The sequence below is a fragment of the Temnothorax longispinosus genome, chromosome 12, assembly GCF_030848805.1.
Source record: "Temnothorax longispinosus isolate EJ_2023e chromosome 12, Tlon_JGU_v1, whole genome shotgun sequence".
In the NCBI taxonomy this organism is placed as follows: Eukaryota; Metazoa; Arthropoda; class Insecta; order Hymenoptera; family Formicidae; genus Temnothorax; species Temnothorax longispinosus.
The window spans coordinates 8445679-8470757 of NC_092369.1; the positions used below are offsets into that span (position 1 = coordinate 8445679).

Consider the following 25079-nt stretch of genomic DNA (forward strand, 5'->3'; position numbering starts at 1 on the left):
AATACTATACATATATATAATATTCATTTATTACAATGTGGAATAAATTGTTATTGATGTTACAAGAAAATTTATAAATTTTATCATTGTTACTTGAGAAAATATAGACAAAGATTTAGTAACAGATTAATTATTTAAACAACAAATTAATTATTTAATTAAAATGGACACATATATTTTATATTTACAATTGATTAGATATATATAATCATAACTTTGCAAAAAATTAATTAATTGCTTGATTAATTAAGATCTATACATAATACAATTAATTTCACTTTTTAGAAATATTAAAAAATTATATTTATTATATTTTCTGCGCATTATATTTTGTTAACTAATAAATACTGTACTTAATATCATCTTGACTGCGTTATATCTAACGTTATATGGCGCCATCATGAATGAGAAGAGCTTCAGCCCTTTCATATTTTTACGACGCGTACGTTGACAGCTTTTCATTGAAAAGATGATGGCTAAAAGTATCGGAAAAGATATCCGTGCATAATATATTATCAACGTACTTACGTAAATTAAACTTATAACGATATACACGATATTTACTTATTTTGCGAGATTTTAACTTGTATTTTAGATTTTCAAAAAATGTAATGTGTTAAAAGTAAAATTTTAATTTATATAAATTTTTAAATTTTTGTTAACTCAGCTTTTACGGTGTCTTGATTATTTAAAATATCTAAGTCTATGAAAATTCTAGTCTCTTTAAAAGCACATTTTAAAAGATTATTACAAGAAAACTTGCGCTTCATATTTATAAACAAATAAATGCAGACAAGGAAAGTGTATCGATTTATTACTTTCTCTTTCGGAACATTCCATTTAATCATATATTATACTTAAACGAATAATTTATTTAATGAGAAGTAGAATTAGATTAGACAAGAACAAATTTTTCTAACAAGAAGATAAGTAAAATCAGGGCCAGTAGACAGGGCAAGATAAGTACAAATTGGCGAAAAATAAGTCTACATTGAAACACAACCATGGGATATTCCAGCTTTGTAGAGATAGAATTGCGAAGTGGACTTTGCATGGTAATTAAGAGCGTCTGCCAGAGATAATTTCGAGTTTTTCATATTGTTTCTTTTTGCTCCTTTACCTTTTCACGTGATGTCTAGCGTCTCGGAGTAATAATCTGCAATTATGTTCATTCGACGCATAAAGCTTGACGTGATAATCCTGTAGAACGAGACAAACGCGATTATTTATTAAACTGCACTTATATATTTACAAATATATTTTCTAAATTTGTTTTCTAAACAATAAAAAATTGAAAAATTGTTTAAAAATTGGATTAAAGGTATGTTAATTGATATCTTAAATATCGTTGTCATGTAATGTATGCCGCAACGTTTGTTTGATAAGGTGGATACAATAATAATTTAAATATAGCTCGGGGAAGAACTTGGAGGACCAATAAAAGTGTCACAACTGATAAAAATGAAATAAATGTTTTCGTAGTTTTGTAATTATTACACTTATAATTTTCAATGAAGGACTTTTGAAGAAAAGAGAGATGTTCGAAGCATGAATGCCTAGCAGTTAAGAACATTTTCTTTCAAAAAATTTTAACATATAGAATCAAAACTTCGACAATAACCTGCCTTATCTGTGAAAGCAACCCATTGTCGTACGCAAAGTTGGCTCAGCAAGTTGGGTGCATTCCGTTTTACGCATGATGCGCATAATGCATCATTTATCTTTGTTGTCACCGAATGTTAAGCAACAAGAAATGTGCAAAACGGAACGCACTCAATATCTACGTTTCTTTCCGATTTCTATGCACGGAGAGATGGCAGAGAAGTTAGGAAAAGATTTTTATTCGTGCGTCATTACGTCCGCCGCGTCCGTATATAATCGATGTGTCATAGGTCAAACCGATGAGATACCCATTTGCAGTCTCCATCGTGCAGTCAACGGCGCGGTTCTTCGGTCGAAACGCCGAGTTTTCTGTCGTCTCATCCGGCCGCCGGATTCGAACGCGATTGGCCCGGTTACACGGTATCTCGCAGAGAATCCGCAGGCAGCTCGCCTTTGCTCTCAGGTAAGAGTCCCCGACGTAACTATGATACTAATCTACGGTCTCCACAGATTTGGATCTAATCCGATTCGTGACTCATATATACGTGTGTATTTGTGCATGCATGCATATTTATATTTGCACGGGCATGTGTATAGCTGATTGTACAGTCGAACCGAGAGCAAAGTAAAAAGAAGAAAGGAGTAACGCGCGATCCCTGTGCGAAATCAGCAGAAATTTTTCGCGTTGAGTTTGCCTAAACATCACTTTAGTGCATAACATATATAATCGGTAATTTGGTAATTACGCGACAGATCAGATTAGAATTTAATCAAAGACGCAATAGTGGCATAAAGTATCTCAAGAAATAAGATAAAAGCGAAGAGAACACCGAATCATTAAAATATCATAGAAATATCTGCAGGTGTAATTTTGAGTAAAACGTAATAAATACATCGATACGAGAGCAAGAATTTGCGGATAGAATCTCGCGGACGACGGACCCTGCGATGCATGTGTTGTGCACATAAAGAAAGTTTGACCTCTACGAGAAAGTAGCCGTCCATCAGCGTAATCGCTCACAGAGAGATTTCACCGGAGGGAGCTTCCACCTCAGCTCGATTGTCATTCTCATGCATCGTAGTGAACTCCTTCGGGTGAAAGTCTCACCGATAGTTTCGACTGAAGCGTCGATGAGTTTAATGAATGTCCCTGTCTCGTGTTATCGCCATCGGCGAATTTAATCGATCGCGATCAATCTAGCATATCATCCGGTTGAGAGAGGATTACTTGATGTTCGCAAAAGAGAGCATGTATATAGCCTCGACATTAACCACGAAGCAAAATCTTTACCGTCCCCTCCCGATATGACCTCCCTTATCGGTTCATCGAGCGGATGCTGAGCAAGTCGTTCCTTTTGAGTGACATATGGCGCCGTTTACATTTACCAAAGATAACACGTGTTTTTTTTTCTACGAACTGGTGTATTAGCGATAATCTATAATATTCTTTATTGGCCGCAATTGGAGAGAGGGGAATTTGTCCGTAGATAAGATTTTAATTTTTCGAATTGAAAGGGAGAAAGAGGGAGAGAAATTATTTTACCGAATCGAAACGAACGCAGGGATTATTTCGAACCGAACATATGATACATAGAGAGCGATATATTAAATATATTAACCGGTTAATATGATGCAATTGCTTGCATTCTAGTATCAAGTCATATATAGCATGATATATAAAACACATTGCATAAAATGGGAATATACTTTTCTATAAGAAAAAGCTGAATATATATGTTGATTTAACGTGAATTGTAAGCGACGTTTTCTAACTATTTTCCAGTATATACAATTGATAAATATTATTTAAAGCATTTTTCTTTCGAGAATATAGACGCATAATCCGAAGATAGGTAGGCAAAATGAGAAAAATTTAGTTTTTGTAGAAAAACATTTTTATGAATATTTAGCGATCGTAAAAATGTGGAAATTGTTTACAATATTAAAATACACATACAGGTTAAAGTGTAGATTGTTGTTGCATTGATAATTTTTTTGCCCAATTTAGCATTAATGATAACTGTCAATTGCAGCGACTATTCCCCATATGGCGCGAGCAAATGTGAGGAGGCGGCACTCGGATTTGCCGCATTTTGAATCTGTGGCTAGGATTTCGAGTCTTCCCATCGTGGAAAGCGGTATACACATCGCTGGTAATGTGTATAGAAAAATAAAGGTATTGTTACAAACAATGTTATACATGATGATATAAAATGTCATCATATTGGAAAACTAGTTTTGCTTTCAAAGATTCAAATGAGATACAACGAAAAGATATAAGGTCTTTTCAATAAACCGTTTCTTTCTTTAGCGTTCGAATTCTTTAATGAACTGGAGTTTGGATACGGCAGAGCAGTCATTGGCAATCGCAACGGCGACGGCAAGACCAGCAATTTTTGCATTCAATGGACCAATTACGACAATCGATCAGCTGCTGTGCAAAGGTATCGACATTGTTGAGCAGAGAGTGCCAGCAGTGCATCTTCCCCCTCATCTTGTAAGTTTACTAATATTTTCTGCAGGACAATGCGAAATTTATGTGAAGATATACTTATCCTCACAGATGTATTCGTAAGGAAGAGGATTGTTACATCAACATTACATATGTATCGTTACATATATGTGCTTGTAGCAACATTTATTTATTATTATTACCATAAATAAAACTTGGACGGAAAAATGGATCACGCGAAAATCAATTGAAACAATTAGCTGTCTCGCGCGTAAACAGATTAATCTTGATTAAATCATCATATGAAAATTAATACTTATTTCCTGTTTCACGCTCTAGATATATTTGAACACGCGAGACTATGTAAATAAGAAGATCGTGAAGCCGGTTTTAATGCGTGCCGGAAGTGTCACGCACATCGGTAGTCAAGCTGCCGACGTCGCCGCTGATAGACTGGATGGTGCATTAACGATTGCAGACAAGTATGTGGATCGTTACTTGCCAGCAGATCCAGCCGACCAAGTAGATAATAAATGCGGTAATATATCAAATTTTCAAAATTCTATAAAATTCCACGTATGTAATAATACGTATATTGCGTTATTTTATGTTTTTTGATCTCGTTGCATAGAATTAAACAATGCCCAACGATAGTAGAGTATTAATACATATATGTAAATATATATAATACGTTTTATATATATATACAACGTTGCGTGTGACATTAACAACATTAATAAATATCAAATATTTGGCAATCTGTGATTTAGAAGCCAACCCTACTGAAAAAATGAGCAAAACGTCACGAACGATTAAACATGGTGCAAGGTTCTCGCGGAAACTACAAAAAAGATTGACACGACGCACTTTGGTCGAGGCCCGCGCACTCAAGGAACAAGGAACGGAGTGCATTCACGTTCTTCTATATGTCGTGGAATTGGTAAGGTTCGATATTTCTACGATTTATCATTTATCAGTTGTCAACATGCTCATGCACGGTTAAATTATGTCAAAAATTTGTATATTGCGGCGCACAAAATGTACATTGCGCAAAATTATTCAGCTTTTCATGCATTATATTGTACATACACACGCATATCATGTAGATACATTTTTATTTTTTAACAGTTATTTTAAGGGTTTACATATCTGCTACAACTGATTAGGAAGATGTTTGTGCGAAATAGTCGCTGACAAAGGAATATGCCATGAAACGCTGAATAACTTATCTTTCACATACTCTATCCCCGGAAAAATAATAATTATAAATATTTATGTCAGATATTCTTCCTAGAAAGCAACGGTTGCACATATCGTGTAGACATATCTTTCTACGACCTTTATATGAAATCTTTTTGGAATTCTAGAAAACTCATTTCAATATAAACCACGATTATACCATGGAATATAAACATTTATGCTTTAACAAAGTGAGAACAGACAGGATATTTTAACTGTATCATTCATATCTTCCCGTATCTTAAAATTCAGAATTTTTTTCTTAAATCCGCGTATTCGACAAGAAAGCTTCAATAAGTTCGCAGATAGATGCGTGATCGGGATCACGAGGACGTTCAGTGATCTTAGCGTGATAAATATTTACAAATACAGGTGAAGAGAAACTCGAGTTAAATCCCGATACAAATATTTACTACGCGATGATCACTGAATCTTATCGTGATCTCGGTATGATCACGTAGTGTCTATGTAATCTCGCTTCGCGTATATCTACTTGGCGCGAAACACTACTGTATTCTTTTAATTGATTGAGAGACATATGAAATATGTATATTAAAGAACATATATGTAAGTATCGATTTGTAATGTATGCGCAGATAGTCACGGACCCAAAATTGGCGATGGAAAAGACAAAGGAGCTGTGGGCCACGTTGAGTCTGAATGAACCCGAAAATCAGGCGCGCCCAGATACACTCGAACAGCTTCTCGTGCTTTTGACGCGCGAATCTGCACGGCGTATAGTGCACCTGGTGAACGGCGCCGCGGCATTGGCGGCTAAAACTCCGCGGCGTTTAGGTCATCTACTTGTCAGGCTTTCTCATCAATTACTTGCCATCGCGGACGCCTCATTGCAGGTTACATCAATTTCACTGATTCGGCTTGAATTGACGTATTTATATAATTCAATCAATATTAAGAGAGCGACATTTTCGATGCACACAGTAGAAATTATAGAAAAGCACTTTCTCCTCAACCGCATAGGTTGATGAAAACTTAAGAAGAGTGATGTTTACTCATCTTAAAGTTTTCGCCTTGTGTAATTAAGGAACGAGATATAGGAATAATAAAATATTATTTTTATATTACTTTAATTAATGCTTATTTAAAAAAAAACAAGCATTAATTGAAGTAGACAGTTTAACGTGTCTAATTGTAAGTCAAAGTTTTTACATTGCATTTATTTTAATAATAGTTTTATACCGTTTTATATTATTTTGCAGATGACGCCATTTATAGGTAAGAGCAGTGCAGCAAAAGAACAAGTGTCTGTCATACGCTCTGGTATTGAAAGGTTGAGTTCGACTATGAATCTACTATTGGTAAGCACGCTCCTTATAGTATAATTATTTGAAATTATCAATGTATTATTTGCAGAGAAATAAAACAGGCTTATGAAAATACTACTTCTATTGTTATATATATCCAAGTTATATTTACCATCTTAAATTAATGAATCAGTTAGCGCAAAATATTTTTAAATTAAACAGATATCTGTTCACGACAAATATATACAATGATAAAAATTGCAGGAAAAATTCGCTACATTCTTGGCTGGTCGTCCCAGCTCTCAAAAGGCACCACGCATGCGAAACCACGAGCAGAACCACAACAACCACATGTCGGCGACTTCTAATCCTCCAATAAATGGTATCGAGTAACGAGCGAGTTACTCGCCTGAAAACTGCTACGTGCGGGTTTCTTTCCCCTTCTGGTATGGTTTTCAATTACAAGGTCAAAGACACGAGGATAGAAATCACGCCGAGTCGCCGCTCATTGATTAGCATAACATTTCATCGACCGCGACTACATCATTATTTTTTATGAATTTGTATTCGTGACACGTAATACAACAATACGACAATACAATAATGTAACAATCGAATATATTTTATCAGTGGCACAGTGTACCCGTGCCATACTCATTTTGTGCTTCTCAAGTTAGTCATTAATCTATTATATAGTCTATTATAGTCTATTATATAGTCAAAACTATTGTTCCTACGATAATTAAATGTAAGTAAAAAAATAAAGGGCCGTCTTAATTGTGACATCACGCAAAAATTTGAGTTTATTTCTATCCCTTACGTTATCCTTTTAAAAAAAATTTAAAGCAACGACGATAACACATGTATTTAATAGATAAAAACTTAATTAAATGTCCTAGTTTTTAGATTTTTATAATAATAATTTTTTTTTAAATTTAATATATATTTTTTGCATTTTTATTTATCGTTGTAAATATTCTTTATTTCTCAATTTAGTGCAATCACACTCGGAGAAAGTATATCGCAAATATATATTAAAGAGAGTATATATTATATTATTGAATGTGCATATTATAAGTCAGATAAGTCGAATACTTATTGCGCAGCGTTTAAAATATTGAATCCTGGACTTTGACACCCAGATGAAAAGATCGTGAGACGTCACACACTAACATACCGTTAACGTGACGTTCTCTTCAGATTTCTTTCCACAGTGAAAGTGGAGAAATTCGTTACTTCCAGGATTAATCTATCTTCCTGTGTTCCTCAAGCAAATCACAATGCACATTTTCAACGTATAATAACGGCAGATAAAATGGTGAGTTTTTCAATTAAATACTGACATTAAAAATAATATATGTACATTATGTTTAAAAAGTAATATTTCTCATTATTAAATATATATTTGTTGTTATTAAATATTATCGATAATTCCAAATTAATAGTTTTATACTAATATTAACAAAATGCTAATGCAGAATTATATGTAATATTATAATAATCTCTTTTATTATAATATATATCAAAGATCTTTATACAGATTTTTATATAAACACATCTAACTATAATGTGTTTTAAGATTTTTTTAGTATAAAGTATATTAGATCTTAAAAAGTGCCTCGTAATTGCTAATAATATATTTCTAAATCACTTTTAAATAATTTAACACACATTTACGTATTAATTTGTTGAACTATGATCACAATTCAGAAATCAAGAAATTCTTGAAAGAATTACTCAAACGATTGAGGTCAGATGAACAAGACGTATCACATTTATTTGAAGTTCACGCAGTACTTCATGCGCCGCGTGATAAAAGTTTATCTATAAATCGCACCGTCTAGCTGAAAGTATTTGCATGTGTATGTATTTATATGTCTGTGGACTTTGGAATTTAATCAAGTAAATATATAGGAACAACTTTAAATTGCTTCTTATTATGAGATTCTTATGATAATTATATAGTTTAACCTTAAACTGGCCATCAGATAAATTTTGTTCATAGTTTATAATATCAAAGTTTATAATTTTTAATTGTCTGATTATTTTCCTATAAAAAAATGGAATAATTTAAGAAAATCAAAGCATATTAACAAATTGTTATCAATTATCTGTGCAAATCGTAAAACTTGTATTAAATTAATCATGTATTATTATTATAAAACTGAGAACAAGAAATAATAATTTAAAAATAATATAAATTCTTGCTTCATTAATTTTTAAATTTTCAATTTCTATAGTAAATTTTGATTATAAACTGTCATGAATAGGTCAGTTAGTGATGCTAATCAAATAATTATTTAGCGGAAATATTTTAAAGGAAACATAATTGTAGTAATTAACAATAATAGAATTTCATATATTGCATAATTTATTAATGCTATATCAATGATGAAAAAGATTATAACTTCCTAAGTAAACAGCTAATTTCAAAGATTTGCCGTTTAAGAAATCTTTTAAATAATAGAATTTTGAAGTCAAAATATTTTTTACGGAAGCCGGACGTGTCTGGATTCTTTCGATAATTTTTAAGCCGTCTCTATCCGCTTATACGACAATCACATCAGCGATGATAACAGCTAAATTATCTATTTGACGATGTAGACGGAATGGACTTTGTACAGAGAAGACATGATTATGGAAAAGGACAGTGAGGAACTATGTCCCCTTTTCATTTCACAGCACTATACTACAAATATATGTTGTATGAGAAATATCTATTCTGCATAATAATTAGGGAGCATGGGAAAGCAGTAAAAGAAAATTAATAATGTTTTCCTAAAACTATTATTTTGCTTAGACTTAGAGGGGTACAAATTATTTCACATATTGTTTAATAATTTGCGGTTTATGTATAAATTGTAATTAAAATATATTTTTTCCATGATTATACATACCTATATTAGAAAAATAGACAAAAATATTTTATTTTTTGGTTCATTTAAGTTAACTAAAAATATTGTATATTATGTACTAATGTACAAAAAACAGGAAGGCAAAACATTTATACGTTCTCACTTTTAGCTCATTACATTATTCTATGGGATTGACCTTTGCGTGTGTTATGCATTCTGCTTCCTTTGAAAGGAATAATGTATTATCTAGCCACGGTTGGACGATATAATTGCGTAAAATGCATTAAAAGTTGGTCCCGAAAGTGAATGTTGTACGTATAACGAATAATTAAAAAAAATTTTATTTGGAAGCTCCAAAGGAATGTCTACAATTCTACATATTAGAGAGAAACAGTTATATTATATTTTATTTAAAATATCGCATCTGCGCGATAAAATTTCAATAATTTTGTGAAGAATAGTTAAAGAATAGAAAAGTTAATGTTTGTGTATAATAAAGAAAAAATAATTTTACAGTTAAAGAAAGAATAAAATAAGAACTAATGCTTATATATAGATTTGACAAGCACGTACATATATGTATATATATTCTCTATTCTTTCCTGAATCCTCCTGAATTCTTAGTTAAAAACGATTTTGCTCTCACGAGATCAAGGGATGAACAGCAGGTACCTAAGAATCTGACCGTGAGGACGTTTTCGTATCTGGTAACCATTAACACATGTCGTACGTCGGTCAGTATTGGCTTATTCAAACTGCGTTCACTGCGCAGGCGATTCTCCACGTTATAAGTGTTCAACGTGCGTGACTGGAGTCAGCATTCGTGTCGAGGCACCAGACGCGTTCGAGAGTCACACCGGCGAACAACTACCTGCTGATCGACTGTTAATCCGAGACCGTGAGTATTATTTTGTGACAAGATAGTGATGTTTCAAATTCTTGTTTATCGAAATTTTATCTCCGTACGTTTGACTGATACAAGACAGAAGTTCTATTTTACAGTAAACTGTTAGATTTACGAAAATTTCAAGTTGAAAGTTACGACAGTAGTTCTTTCGCAACATTTTACTGCTGTTGCATGTACGTGTGGATCGTCGAGAATTCTTGTGTGTCTTATAAAAAGTTATATTGTTATATAGCACATTACACAACAAAGTTATCATTAAGTTGTTTAGGTAAATTGTTTGTTCAATTTGGAGCCGCGAAATTTATCTCGCATCTCATTCTCTTATGAAGTTTTAATTTTTACTACGATAACCTGTGCATTAAAATTGTTTAAGTAATGTTACGATTATTTAACGGTAAATAAAAATAATTAAGTAATTCGACGCAATCGTGAATATGTCTAGATTCTATCGACATCTCAAGGACATTGCCGAACTCGAAAATATTATGTTACTCGTATTCAAAGATATTGATATTTACGTCTCTTCATTTATCGTCATAAAAGACGATTTCCGGAGTTGCTCTTTCAGCGCTTTAGTAAAGTGCCTCGACAAATCAATTGTTTAAATTGTTATTTAATTTAATATTATATAAAATGCAAAAGAATACATGCGAAAAATATTTTTGCTGAGAAGTTTTAGAAAGTTTTATATAAAATCTCATTATTTATTTATTATTAAATATATAATAATACGAATAGTTCTCTTCAGTAAGTTTATTTAAATATATCTAATCTTTTCATCGAATATATATAGTTTGCTCTAACATGATCTGCCATATCTCTCTATACATACGTTTAAATATATTTTGCAATATACTTTCTTCGAAATGTCTTTAATAAGTTCACAATCGTCACTTTGATAAATTTATAAATCATCTTTGCAAAAATGTGTTTTTATTTAAACAGATATTTTCGACGTACGCGTGACAAACTTATCCGGAAACATGGCGACAGAAGTGGCGCAACTTCCCCATCTAAAGGTCTTTGATCGCGTGATGGAATTACCCATCGTTGAGTTGGCGGTCATCAAATCTGCAGAGACGTATTCTAGAGTGAAGGGTTCGCATCAGTTGATGAATTGGGCTCTGAGTACCGCCGAATCATCCATAAACATTGCGACGAGACAAGCAATACCCATCGCCGTGCCCATCGCGAAAAAACTTCAGAGCCCCATAAATTTCGTCGATCACACGTTATGCTTCGGTCTCGATAAAATCGAAGAAAAAGTGCCGCTGGTGAAGGAGAAACCCGCACAGGTTTGTGACAGATCTCTCTCTACTGTATAATTGTAATTAATGAATATTAGCTTATCGATTTGTATTCGCATCCGTATGTCTTTTGATAAATTAAAAGTTGAAACTGATAAAATAAGTACATTAATATATTGGATATATTTCTTTAGATTTATGAGAAAGCAGTATCAAGAATTTCGCATGTAAACGATATGATTTTGCTACAAGCGACGAATTTGCGAGACATCAGCTGGAATACGGCCAATCAAATACTTGATACACGCTATGGCAGTGTGGCCGTGAGAGGTATAGATAACACGGCCGTTGCCGTTGATAAGCTCATTGACAGATACTTCCCTGCACAAGAAGAAGAAAAACCGATAGGTAAAGTGTATATTTTTTATTTTTTGACAACTTATTAAAATGGTTTATCTAAATTACTGAATAACTAGGAACTATAAAAAGTATGTATAAATTAAGTTCTTTATTTTTTAAAATATTAAAATATTCTAAGCCAAGTGTATACCAGAATATTCTAAGCAAAGTAATACTAGAACGTAATGAAAGTCGGCGAGTTACGAGTCAACGAGAAAGTTAGTGAAAGTAACTGACATGACAATAAGAGTTTATCGTCGTAATTATAATAGCCACCAAATTACCGTTCTCTTTCATTATTATTAAAATTTAATTCTAATTTCTTTTTTAATAATAAAAATGTCTTTTATTATTAAAATGTAGTAATAAAATTTAGATCAAATAACTGTCCAGATTTATCCCTAAATATACAAAAATACTTTTTAAAATATATTATTTTAATAATAAACATTTGATTACAGACATAAACACAGCTGAGGAGGACAAGCTGTTACATACTCTACAAACAGTCGGTCACCTGTCGAATAAAGCTGCTCGACGTGTGTATCTAAACATAATAAACCACCTGAGCACGATCAAGAAGGATGGTTTATTGAAGGCTTATGTCAACAGTTTAGTCGAGTTCCTTCGACTCACGAAATATCTTCACACTGTCAACGAAAAGCCACAAGCTAATGGTGAAATAAAAGAAGAGCCACAGGATGAAAAGGAAAAGAGCGAATAAAAGCACTGCTTCCATCCCGTTTTTCTCGAAATATCTCCACGTATGGTTATTTAATAACCATTGAAAAATATCATTTGTAATTATCACTGGAAATAACGTTTATATTTATTTTTAATTAATAATTATGCGCATATAATTGTTATTTGCGGTGAATATGTTTTGTGAATATCGTTAAGAATTGAAATATCGTGATCGCATGTGCTAATTCCTCGCAACCGAAAAAGCAATCGACATGCGAAAATATTCTGCATCAACGGAGCGCTAATATTCCTTTATGTTACTCTCTAAATACAAAATATAAAAAAAAATGCAATTGTAAAAATGAGATATAGAATTGTGTACAGACAAGTTTTATTTATATATTTTGTATTACCATGAATGTGCGAAAGTAGATGAATAAGACAAGGAAAGGTATGAACGCAATAAACTTCAGAAATTTCCACCATAAATATTAGCCAAAATGAAATAAAATAATGGCCTACAAACACTATAATTGTTATATATAATATATATTGATATATATTAAAAATATATGTATATTTTTTATATAATTCAGTTGTGCATAAATTTGAATAAAATCGAAAAATGTGAGGTTTCAGATAATTATTGGATCTCAGTACCATGTATAAATATAATTCCATATGTTATACAATTTTATATTTATATATATAATATATATGTGTATATATGTTATACGTATATAAATAGAAATGCTCCGTTTAACGATTCAAAGCCTTATACTGAGATCCTTCGAACTGTGTAATCTTCTTTTAATCATTACATACGAAATTTTCACATATTATTATTGACAAAAAAAAGGATATTTTTTCCCATTTTAAAACTAAATGTTGATATGTATTTTGTACACTAAATAAATGTAACAAATATATAACAAATATAATTGCAATGAAAATTTTTATTTCGTACGTTTAATTAATATACCAATCTAATAAATGTGTGTAGGTAAAAATGCAATAGTGTTTTATTATTACTATCTAAATTATACTATTTTATAATTTTATAAACATTTATTTATTAAAATTTGACGAAATTTAAGCTTGGAAATGATAAATTCGACATTTAATAGAAAATACTTCACTACTTTTATTATTTTTCTTAAGTCTGTAATATTTATTGAAGAAACAATTTATTTCTGCTCTTATCATGTTACCTAGAACAATATGAATGAACAATAGGAACTTATCGAAATAATCATATATATATATATATATACTCATTGCGATTATTCCTTATTGCAATAAATGATCATAATTCTTCACATTTCTCGGTCATATACTATCGCGTATGATAAAATTTCTTGAACTAATGAAGCTAATGAACAATGAAGCCACAGGGATAGGGTGAGCATGACAGACAAATATCTCGGAACGTTAAAAAGTTGCGTCAGATTCATGATTCATTAAACGGCATCAACATTATTTCCAATTATCATTTTTCGCCGTAGGGTCAACTTCGTGGACTGTTCATTCGCTCTCCACGTATATTTATAGAAGTGCGTAGAAAAGAAGTGTATGACCGCCACGTCACGGATGTTACGAGACCTTCTCTTTCCTCACTGCGCAGAAGCATAAATGGGACCACAGACGTACTCGTGTTACGTGGAACCCAAAGTAAAGACACATCAGATAAACTATCGTGTGATGAAATCGAACTATAATTCGATGTAACAACGTGTAATAAAAATTACAAGAATTATTTTAAATGAGACATTAAAATAATCTTTCAAAAACGAGTCTCTTCATTCAAGAAACATTGTTTAAAATTTAGACATAAATTAAGAGATTGCTTTTGTTACTTTGAAATATTGAATGACTAAATAACAAATAATTAAAATAAAGAATAATATATAAAAAATTAGGTGATTTTCCAAATTATATTTAAATCGAGCATATCAGGTATAAAAAAAAGATGTACATAACATAAATCAAAGAAATCTTATCATCAATTGCTTTCCTAAGATTTTTATAATAAAATTGAATAATTTTATTCCACTAATTATAAAAGTATAAAATAATATCTATCTCTCATTGTTTCAATTTCTTGTGATTAGAATAAAATTTCTCTTTGCAAACAAAACGAGTGTAAAATTATTTCTATTTCTACCTTCTTTTAAAGGAGGGTATCTGACGCCCGTCTAACTGACGGTACTGTGCCGGTCTCCCCACTTAATGACGTTCCCCCGTAGGTTACCGGTTTTAACACAGATATAACGACAGTCTTACCCGGCGTCTCGTATAAATCAGTTGTACGCATCTGCCTATCAAGTAATTCTCCTCAGCAAGTTATATACAAATGTAAGTATATATTAAAATAAAGTGAAATAAGAAAACATTAAGATTGATAAGATATCAATTTTTAAATTTATATTATGTAAAATAATACATTTTGCTGAAATAATACAAATAAGTATTTATATTTAGTATAATTCATATTGCAAGAAAGTATAACTAGTACTACTGTGTTATCCTCTATGTTAAAATTACATCTTTTAACATGACCACCACTGTGAATGAACTGGCATTTTATATTAATTAAGTTTAATAAATATTAGTAATTATAATTGTATTAACAAATAATTTTTGGCATTTTAAATACTTATTGAACAACTAATGTGAGGTTACATATGCATTATATACAATAATTTATACTCATGTAATAATAATTTACTATAATATTGTGTTGATCTGTATTTGGAATGTTAGGTACGGTTTCACGTCGGGTAAACACAGAGTTGTACGTTATAACTTGACCTAGCTAAAGTAAATATTTCATAAGAAACATCAATAGTCTTCTCGAACAAGAGAAAGTTTGTGTTATGGATGATCCCCGTACATAGAATATTAGCACTTTTATTCTCGCGATATATTAGAAAGAAACTGCGTAGTAATAATTCATTGTTAAAGATAATCTGAAATAATTAATTTTATAATTTAAAAACGATATTTTAAATCAGATTGTTAAAAGATTATAAAGAAATTATTAGACTACATTAATTAATTTAATTAAATTAATAAAATTGAATTATTACAAGGAAGGTATAAAATCAAGTCTCTTTCATTAAAAGCGATATTTTAAAAAGGATGTGAAATACAAAGAGAGCATTATTTCCAAACGTACTGTGTGCATTTCATACAATAGCGACTCAATAGCAATGAAGAATAGTTTACTATTTCCTCGTCTGTTCCAGCGGATGAGTCATGTATTACACTCATAATCTAATGATCAGTTGAGTATATTAGTTCGTGTAATGAAAATCTAAATATTTGATTTTGCTTTATATTTTACGTTTCCTTTTTTCGGCATTGTTTTACACATGCCGTAGATAAATGTATGAAACACCAAACTGAACATTTATAGTACATACGTATACCATACATACTACAATCTACATGTATCACAATGATTTTATTTACCGGTATATTTTCTTTTGTCTTCTTCTTTTGTTTTTTTTTAATTCGCCAATCGCACATATGTAGATTTACTAGGAAAAAATGGAGGAAGTTTGATCTTTGAGCTATATATATATATATACAACGGTATCAAAGTACGCGTCTGGCTTGACACATAATTAGATAACGAGATAAATAACGAGTTTTATTCACCGGCTACTGAATTTAAGGTACAAAGATCTCTGGAAAAATATTTGCTTGCCACATCGTACGCATTTATCTTTAAAATATACGAGTATACGTGCATAATCGAGCGATACACATAATTATCGTCATACAGCCACTTACGTAAAATTGTAAAAAGTGTAGCACAAATAACTCAGCGTTGCCACGAATCTAATTTAAATCCGCATAATATCATCACGCACTGTTAACGTGAGATCGCAGCTTATTATAGTTTTTATTTATATCGCACTGTTTTATCAATCTATGTATTCATAAAAATGGCATAAATCGTGAAATTTGAATTATAAATTTGAAAAAGCACATATATTTAAATCGCACATATTAGATATGAATATATTTTAATACAATGTATTTTTATTGACAAAGAATGCCAAGTTTGATATATGCCATTTTCGAAACAAGCGTTATGAATGTCAATTTTAAATTTTATTTTGTTTGGTATAGAGAGAATGGCCGACGTAAATAAGGCAACAGCAAACTCCGCCACCGATGCTCCTCGCCTCGAGGTGCTAGATCGAGTGAAAAACATTCCGGTGGTCCATTCGGCGATTGAGAAGACGGGATCTACATATTCTTACGTTAAGGATTCTCATCATCTGGTAAATTGGGCTCTGAGCTATGCCGAGGCAGGGCTGGATTATGCGACCGCTACCGCCGTACCGCTTGCTGCACCCTTGGCCAAGAAATTCGAAGGACAGATCAATGCCGTCGATCAGAAGCTATGCGAAGGATTGGACATAGTCGAACAAAAAGTTCCGATCGTGAAGAAACCACCTCAGCAGGTAAACGCTAAAGGAAACCTGCCTTCTTTCAGTCCCCGAACAGTGGGATAACTACGCAAAATCTGAGTGTATTTAAACTTAGAAAAATTTCTTTTTTTCCAAATTTATTTACAAATTAATTTCCCTGGCTATTAAAATTTAATTTTATTACGCTTCTAAATTTTTTTTTAATGTTAACAAAATACAATTAATATAATATACAAATTAAATAAATAGTAAAGATAAACAATTTGAAATAATCTGAGTTATGTACCACTTGTTTAATTAATTGTGAAGTTGATGAGAAGAAATTAATGGTTTCCTGGCATTTGACAGATATACGACGCCGCCAAAGCGGTTATGAACAGCTCCCTACAGCCTACCATCGAGAAACTTAACACGGCAAAGGAATCAGCCACGCAACAGGCATCTACGCTGAAAGAGATCAGTATAACTAAAGCGAACGAGCTCTTAAGCACGCAATACGGAAACATGGCTGTACAAGGCGTTGACAATACCAGCGTGCTCGTCAATCGTTTATTGGACCATTACTTCCCACCGGTCGAAGGAGAAAAGAATGCGCCAAGTACGTTCTCGGAAATTTCATTAGCTTTCGTATTATATTGATTAACTGACTGGCATCGTTTTAATGATGATGATGATGATGATGTTATTACAGGTCCCGTCTCCGCGGATGAGAACAAAGTGCTTCACGCGGTACAAACGATTGGTCAGCTGTCATCGAAAACCGCTAATCGTGTTTACCATTCGGTTTCCGCGCAATTGAAGACAGTAAGGAAGGAAGACGTAGCAACGTACATATCCAGAGTAGTGGAAATTCTCCATCTTACGCAATATTTGAACCTTGGGCAGAAACAGACGGATGAGAAGGAAACCAACAGCCCGACAGAGAACAAGGACGAGGAGAAAAAATAAACCGAAAGTTTAAAGACGCTTTATTTGTTCGATGAGTTCATACGCGTTTAAATCGAGCATAATTTAATTAATTTGTTACGCACTATGAAGAAAAATGTATAAAAAAAAATTTTGTATTTGTATCAAAGTTGAAAATATTGTATAAAAATTTTTGGTAAGACTTTTTAATAATTTTTTTTAACGAAAGCACTTTGTTAAAAATGAAAAATATGTCGATACAAAGAAGTAATGTTTTTAATTCGAGCAACTATAAATAAATGTGAATATTTCGTTTTTATTAAACATTAGGTAACTTATTTTAAACCTAGTTTATCAGATAATTTTTACAAAGTAAAAAAGTATAAAAAGTAAACATATAAAAAGTAAATTGATGAATTGAAGTAAACTGACACAGGTACGTGTCCAGGTATTGGTACATTTCCTACGCTTACGATGAACTACAAACTACTATGAGAAATAAATGTTAAATATATATTTTATAAAGTATTATGCAGATGCATGCTAAAATATAATTTTGGAGAAAATGTTTCTTGTATTATTAATCATCCTGATTGATCTAAAAAGAAAAAATTGACATTAGAAAATTTAATTTTTTTAAAACAAAGTTAAAGAATGAACTATAACGATCATTTCCTAAAGATTATTTCATCTAATATGATAAAAAGGAAGATCTATATCGTACGTAGTTACCACCCTCTTCCCTTTACATTTCTTTATTTTTCATATAATTTCACAAAGGCGATAAAACTGATATATCTTATATTTTCTAATAAAAATATTAAGAAAAAGACCAAAATTAGTACAATAACTTTTTATGCGTCATTTGTTTTTCATTTACTTTTATATTTTTTTTGGACATTAGTTTATTGGATTCAAATAATATTTATGCAAATAATGAAAAGTTAAATAATTATTTTAAATTTTAATTAAATGTAAAAATTATTAAATTTTAAAAATAAGATTTTAGCGAATTTCATGAAATTTAACAAAATTTAAAAAAATTTTTATTTAGAAATTTATTTCGATCAATATTTATAGACTGTCTCAGTCTTTACCGACGCACGCTCCGAAATGAGACTACTATCGAGAACTTGACAGTAGCGGCGTAATCTCGTGGCATCTCGTGACAACCATATTTCCGCTCAATACCGGGTGATGAAAAATGACAGCAAACGGAGCAACTTATTTGCTACTACGTAAGAGTGTATAAATAATTGAACTCGCAATCGTCCGCATAAACAAATTTCGTAGTGAAATGAGTCAGGGATCAAGGTACAAAGGCTCCGATGCATGTGGAGAGGGACAGTGAGAGAAGAGAATAAAAGAAAGAAAGAGTAACAAAGAAGGAGGAATACAAAGCCATAGCTGCCATAGGGCAGCAGGCCTGCTGGCGTCCAGTCGCGACGATCGCGTCGAGTAAGTGTCAACGGTTTCGCTTTATCATATCACGTATCGGTCGGACCACCTTGTCAATTCACGGCCGTGGCATTGATCTTGAGACGCGTACGTACGTACATGTCTATAACTATACTCGCTCGCACGTTTCCATCGATCGGAGCGAACAATGAGACGTAGTAAGCCGCGCGCATTCCTACGGCGCTCGCTGATGCTTTGTGCTCCAATCATTTATTAGTTCTCGCTCAGTGTGTTTAAACGTACTTTTGCTTCGCGAACGCCGTGTATGTCCTGTTTAAATTGCAATTCATGTATAAGGGGAATGCGCTAATGGAATCTGAATATTTATTATTAAGTCATGGGGTGCCTAATGTAATAATGACTCTTATGATGTAATGCCGATGGTAAAGAATGTCTCATTGAGTGTTAAGTATCGGAGTAAAGGACAATTGCTTCTACGTTCGTAAATTATTTATCCTTTTGTTCATTTGCATTCTACGTCAATAATTTATGTACACAATTTATACTTTTAACGCGCACTTGCGTCGTTCTCCGTCTCCTCATGTATTTCCTGAAGTAAAGGAGTTTGTTGAAAAATATTCAATTCAATTTATAGTCAGTTTCTCACGAAATTTCATCTCGCTGGTTTTATTAAAATTGTTTTACTAAGAATTTAATTGCTGTTAGAATAACTTTAATATCTTTTCACAGACTGTGCAGTCACCAGAACCGAGAGGTTATTCGTTTTATCCATGAAAAGGAGATCTCTATTCAATTACAGCCATGGATACGGAATTCTCGGATCAGTCTTATCGAATTCAAGCTGTCGATCGCGCACGTAAAATACCCAGCGTGAACTACTTATGGGATAAATCTACAGAGGTATACGAACGTGTAAAAGGCACAAACACATTTGTGAATTGGGCCTTTGACACTGTTGAGAGTGTGGTGAATACGATGATAGAGAAGTCCCTGCCAGTTGCTCGATTGATGGAGAAACCAATTTATACGCTGGATAAAACACTGTGTCAAGGCATCGATTTCGTCGAAGTAAATCTACCGATAATCAAAGAAGAACCCAAACAGGTGATACATACACAAACATATATTTCTATCCATAATATGGATTTTTATTTACTTTATTTGATTTCAGACTTATATTAAAATATGTTCACTTTTTTATATTCTTCCTTTTCTAGATATTAGATCGCACCAAGTCTATGGTATCTGAACGTCTCCGTCCTGCAGTTAAAACTTTTACCGATTTAAAGCAGGAAACCAAGCAGAGAGTAAGGGTTATGACGTTACTTACTTATTACAAGGTTCATTACTTACGTATCTATAGCTGGCAACAAGCCGACAAGGTCATGTCAACTGAAACTGGTATCAATATTTTAAAGACTGTTGACAATACGACTGATTTTGCTGAAGTTATGTTGGACAAGTATCTACCTCCTCCGGAAGAGGAAATTCACACTGATACAGGTAATGTGCACATTTTGTTTTTACGGATTTAAAAATAAATCTATCTAGTAAAATTTGTTTCTTATTTAAAGTGGAATACATAAGAAAAGTGTAACTTTAAGTGTAACTTAAAGAAAAAGTTGTCGCACATACAAAATATGTGATAATTGAAAAAGGCATGCTCTTTCTAAAATGTCATAAATGTAAGCTCCTGCGATCTGCAATCAATTTTACATAACACATGTACATAAAATTATACGACAACTTTATCACAATCAATTAATCAGAAAATATGTTTTCTCTAATTAATTTAATTAATTTATGTTTACAGAGCGGTATTTATGTAGCGAACACGTTAAGCTGCATCATACGATGGAAAGACTGAGCGAATTCAGTACTCGAGCATACAGACGTATTTACTACGCGTTAATGGAGAGGTTGCAGCATATGTATAAGATAGAAATACTTATTTTGGTGTTACATGCGCTTGTGGTTATCCAGGCTATCAATTTCTTGGAATCGGTAGTGAGTTTCATTTTTAAATTATTCAGCGACTGCCTCTTCTCGTCTTAGAAACACGCTCTAGTCCGTTTTAATCGCGTATGCGATAGCACTTAAAAAATCAGACTATTTTTGCCATTTTTACACAAAAATTATGCCCGACACGAGTATATTTTACTTGCAAACGGCGAATTTTACTTAATGCGGACATCGTGAAACGTGTGACTATTCGCGGAATAATTTCACGGTCCAAAATAGATTAAAAAGAAACTGTGCTCTCAGCCATGATATACGGCAACGTTTCTCATGATATTTCGCATTTGCACATTTCCGACCTTTTAAATAATCTTCCAACTGCCGTTTGTTAAAAAAAGTTATCCAATTATTTTTAAGAAGAAAGTAAATCCCCAAATAAAAACTGATTTTTTATAGAGACGATAAATATACAGGATGTTCCAACGCGCTTTCTCTGTTTCGTAAATTTAACTAAAGCTTAAATAATTTCTATTCAGCTTAAAGAATTAAAGTTCTGAATTATTAACAATTAAAAATTAAATAATTAAAATTTTAAAATTTAAAATTTAATAATTAATTTTTGTACATTAAACAAATAAATATCAAAAATTTATAATAAATTAATTAGTGAAATAGCATTTTAATTTAAACTTAGTTACCAAAATATTTAATATCAAAAGGGAAATAATTGTAATAGTATATACATTACATACGTAACATCCTGTATATTTATTTTTATTTTATTGTGTTTTAAATCCAAAGTAGACTAAAAATAAGAAAAAAATATCTCCGTTTGAGCATTTATCTTTATATATACTTAACCACTATGTGTTACACCCACAAATTTTTAATCTAGTTAATAATGTTTGTAATGCTGGTCGGATTATTAGACTGTATATTCGCGAGGACGAATCATCAAAGTGATGTTATCGTTGTTCTTATTTTGAGAATGTAGTACGATATTTTTCGTGGAAAGATTTGTCCGTGTTCATAGATGACTTCGCTTTTCGGACCCTGTTATCATGTGACAGGCATACGTACTCGAAAAGCGTGGTGCTCGCACATTACATGAACGCTTAATAATATCTTATTTTTACCATTTTTTTTTTATTTAGATTTGTATATAAGGTTTGTTTTTTTACGTAAAAAGATTATTTAAAATATTGTTATACCCTTGAGCAAAATCGATCCCGAATAGATAATAGCATTTTACGTATACTTACTCTAGATGTTAGAGTGTATAATAAAATACGTATCTAGGAATAATTACGAATGTTAAAACAAGTTGAAAATCGAGATTTTAACTGTGACGACTGTGATGAAAAGAATGACTCTAATTTATTCCCATTTCATATCGTATCATGTGTTATTCTGACTTGGATAAGATAAATGTGAATAAATTAAGCATTATAAATATAAGATTTTGCACAATTGGTAATATATTAAAAGAAAGTTGTATAACAAAAATATATATATGTTAACATTGAAGAGCGAAATGGTTTGTAGAGTTTTAGAGTGCAAAAATTTGTGAAGTTTTACTTTATAAATGTCTATATGTTGTTTAAAATTAAATAATTGCCTCTTTCTTGTATAATGATAATGACGCTAATAATAAAAAAGTAGAAGAGATTCTGTTTAGTTTAATAAATGGCAAACGTAAAAATAACCACCCATAATGCACTTTAGCTTAAAATAACTCCTCGTAAAACTTCACAAACTTCCGTACTCTACGGATAACTAAGCGACAAGTGACTTATAAAGCGGGCAGACTGCATATAATTGTACTCACATTAACGATACACGAACCTGTAATTGTTTTTATTTTCTGTACTTACTAACGCATTTGTATAAATAATTGCATATAAAAATGTGTATATTAAAGACACTGGCATTGAAATACACTTATTTACCCCGTGTTCGCGCTTATCACGTAGTCCTGTTGCCGACGCTCGCGTTTAACATCCACATGCGGTCAACGTTAAGATTGTTAAGGCGAAATAGATGTAAACAGTCGATATAAAAATCCGACCGTGGCCGCTTTTTTTTAAAACAACCCATTTCTCAGAGAGTCGGTCTCGAGCCGCGAGATAAGGGGCACGCCGCGGCGCCGGAGCACCGAGCGTTGAAGAAACGAGAGTATATTTTTCTGATGTCAGTGCCGGAGCATTTATCACGTCCCGTCCCGCGGAAAACCGGGATGAAGTGATGGCGATGGCATCGTATACGTGAGTATTCAGCAAACTCGCAGCGAGAGAGAAGATACGCGCCCATGTAGTCGCTAGCGATACGATGGCGGGGCTTTTGCCGTCTTCATCATGGTTTTCTTCGTACCCGTTTCACGTTTAATTTTGTTACAAGCCTCGGAAGAATATGATCAAGTCGAGATTAGCGCGGAGCTGCCACGAACATTTTTCATCAAATAAAAGATTACTTCATATCTCGGCAGAAAAGCAATGGGAGCCATAAAGAATTTTTTAATTATATAAGTCTGTCTTATTTGAGCGAAATTAATGTACTCCTCAGTTTTCTTTGTGTACTCCTCTTCTCTCTTTTTCTGTGTTACGTAACAATAGACTTTCAAGTATTATAATAATCAAGCTCTATACTTAAGAGATTATTGATCTATTATTTGCTGATAGATAAATGATTCCAAAACAAAATATTCGCCAACTCAAAGGTTTTACTCGTCAAACGTCTAAACCTGTTAAAAATACAAATACTTTCTATTCTTCTCACCAGAGATAGCATTTATCTAAGAGGTAACATCCATATAAAATACAATACATCTGACAGGTATTTATGCCAGATGCATCCGCTTGCTCATCATTTACTCATTTAAGTTTATTCTTTATTACGTCGTGTAAAACGCGTTACTGGCATGTCCGTGATTTAGGCATAACGGACAATATAACGTCACATTAATCATCGGGAGTCAACGCGCGTTTCTCTATGCCTCTTAAAACGTCATCCTTCCTGCCGGCCTCATCACAGCGTGTGCATTTGCGAACGGACGGACGTCTTTTCATTAACGTGCTCGCAGATAATCCTGACGTACTACTACTGCTTGGATGCATGCGATGCGCGCCGCAACTTTCTCGAGGAATGCGGTTTGATGGGTGTAGCGTTGCGAAAAGAGAAAGAAATGACCATTTAATGTTGAAGCCTCTGATGCTTATGTACGCGTTACACTGAGTTGTAATGTATGCGAAGGTTACTTCAAAAAATTGGAAATAAGGACTTGAACCATAAAGCCAGAGGCTCTCAAATTTTCCGATCCAGCTTGGTTAATACTTAAAAAATCGCCAATCGTTTTAAATACAAATTTATCACAGAATTTAAGTAAGTACAGACATAAAAATTTTATCTCCTTTAATTCAAGGTTCTCTCAATAAAGTGATAATTGAATATCGAATGCAAATAAAATTCAAACACAACCATTATATAAAAATGAACATAAATCTTAAATGTTTCTTTTAAGTTTTATATTATGTTAGCTTCAAAGCAAATATAATTTTCCTTGTAAAAATGAAGATAAAACAATAGTAAAATTAGTAGATTACTTTCTAAAATGCGAATAAATATTTTAGTGTATGAGTAAATATTATTAAATGTTAAAAAGTTATTAAAATTAATATGTATATATAAATAAAGTTTTAATTGT

At 32.2% G+C, this 25079-nt stretch overlaps 4 protein-coding genes across 13 annotated transcripts; all 4 read left to right on the forward strand.

Moving 5' to 3' along the window:
• The first annotated feature begins 1886 nt into the window (after positions 1-1886).
• Lsd-1 (lipid storage droplet-1) lies at positions 1887-7354 on the forward strand. The gene is given in 9 exon segments (XM_071795306.1): positions 1887-1946; positions 1948-2065; positions 3636-3778; positions 3914-4099; positions 4394-4592; positions 4825-4994; positions 5890-6147; positions 6514-6612; positions 6823-7354. Coding segments are annotated over 9 exon segments (1347 nt in total). The 5' UTR covers positions 1887-1901; the 3' UTR covers positions 6952-7354.
• A 2812-nt stretch (positions 7355-10166) lies between these two features.
• Positions 10167-13293, forward strand: LOC139823039 (lipid storage droplets surface-binding protein 2-like). The gene is made up of 4 exons (XM_071795308.1): positions 10167-10311; positions 11266-11615; positions 11762-11975; positions 12428-13293. Exons 2-4 carry the CDS (start codon positions 11304-11306, stop codon positions 12688-12690), a joined length of 789 nt encoding a protein of 262 aa, XP_071651409.1. The 5' UTR covers positions 10167-10311; positions 11266-11303; the 3' UTR covers positions 12691-13293.
• Positions 13294-14884: 1591 nt separating this feature from the next.
• On the forward strand, positions 14885-18567 carry LOC139823357 (lipid storage droplets surface-binding protein 2-like). Of its 3 annotated transcripts, XM_071795811.1 has the most exons (5): positions 14919-15005; positions 15899-15936; positions 16791-17128; positions 17444-17693; positions 17787-18567. In XM_071795811.1, the coding sequence occupies exons 2-5, from the start codon at positions 15909-15911 to the stop codon at positions 18041-18043; spliced, it is 873 nt and encodes a 290-aa protein (XP_071651912.1). In that variant the 5' UTR covers positions 14919-15005; positions 15899-15908; the 3' UTR covers positions 18044-18567. The 3 variants fall into 3 exon arrangements, with proteins under 3 accessions (XP_071651913.1, XP_071651912.1, XP_071651914.1); XM_071795812.1 differs by lacking the exon at positions 15899-15936 and having other exon boundaries at positions 14885-15005; XM_071795813.1 differs by lacking the exons at positions 14919-15005; positions 15899-15936 and adding an exon at positions 15954-16330.
• Positions 18568-19149: 582 nt separating this feature from the next.
• LOC139823358 (lipid storage droplets surface-binding protein 2-like) lies at positions 19150-23299 on the forward strand. 8 transcript variants are annotated; one of them, XM_071795820.1, is made up of 4 exons: positions 19150-19550; positions 20150-20524; positions 20638-20923; positions 21234-23299. In XM_071795820.1, exons 2-4 carry the CDS (start codon positions 20222-20224, stop codon positions 21473-21475), a joined length of 831 nt encoding a protein of 276 aa, XP_071651921.1. In that variant the 5' UTR covers positions 19150-19550; positions 20150-20221; the 3' UTR covers positions 21476-23299. The 8 variants fall into 8 exon arrangements, with proteins under 8 accessions (XP_071651921.1, XP_071651919.1, XP_071651918.1 ...); XM_071795818.1 differs by having other exon boundaries at positions 19150-19546; XM_071795817.1 differs by having other exon boundaries at positions 19150-19459.
• The last annotated feature ends 1780 nt before the right edge of the window (positions 23300-25079 follow it).

Bases quoted from the DNA above. Each gene is read 5' to 3' on its own strand.
- LOC139823039 (XM_071795308.1), top strand. From the start codon at position 11,304: ATGGCGACAGAAGTGGCGCAACTTCCCCATCTAAAGGTCTTTGATCGC. The intron at 11,616-11,761 runs GTTTGTGACAGA...ATATTTCTTTAG, and splicing joins TGAAGGAGAAACCCGCACAG to ATTTATGAGAAAGCAGTATC. The intron at 11,976-12,427 runs GTAAAGTGTATA...ATTTGATTACAG, and splicing joins AGAAGAAGAAAAACCGATAG to ACATAAACACAGCTGAGGAG.
- LOC139823357 (XM_071795811.1), top strand. From the start codon at position 15,909: ATGTATTACACTCATAATCTAATGATCA. The intron at 15,937-16,790 runs GTTGAGTATATT...TGTTTGGTATAG, and splicing joins CACTCATAATCTAATGATCA to AGAGAATGGCCGACGTAAAT. The intron at 17,129-17,443 runs GTAAACGCTAAA...GGCATTTGACAG, and splicing joins TGAAGAAACCACCTCAGCAG to ATATACGACGCCGCCAAAGC.
- LOC139823358 (XM_071795820.1), top strand. From the start codon at position 20,222: ATGGATACGGAATTCTCGGATCAGTCTTATCGAATTCAAGCTGTCGAT. The intron at 20,525-20,637 runs GTGATACATACA...TTCCTTTTCTAG, and splicing joins TCAAAGAAGAACCCAAACAG to ATATTAGATCGCACCAAGTC. The intron at 20,924-21,233 runs GTAATGTGCACA...TTATGTTTACAG, and splicing joins GGAAATTCACACTGATACAG to AGCGGTATTTATGTAGCGAA.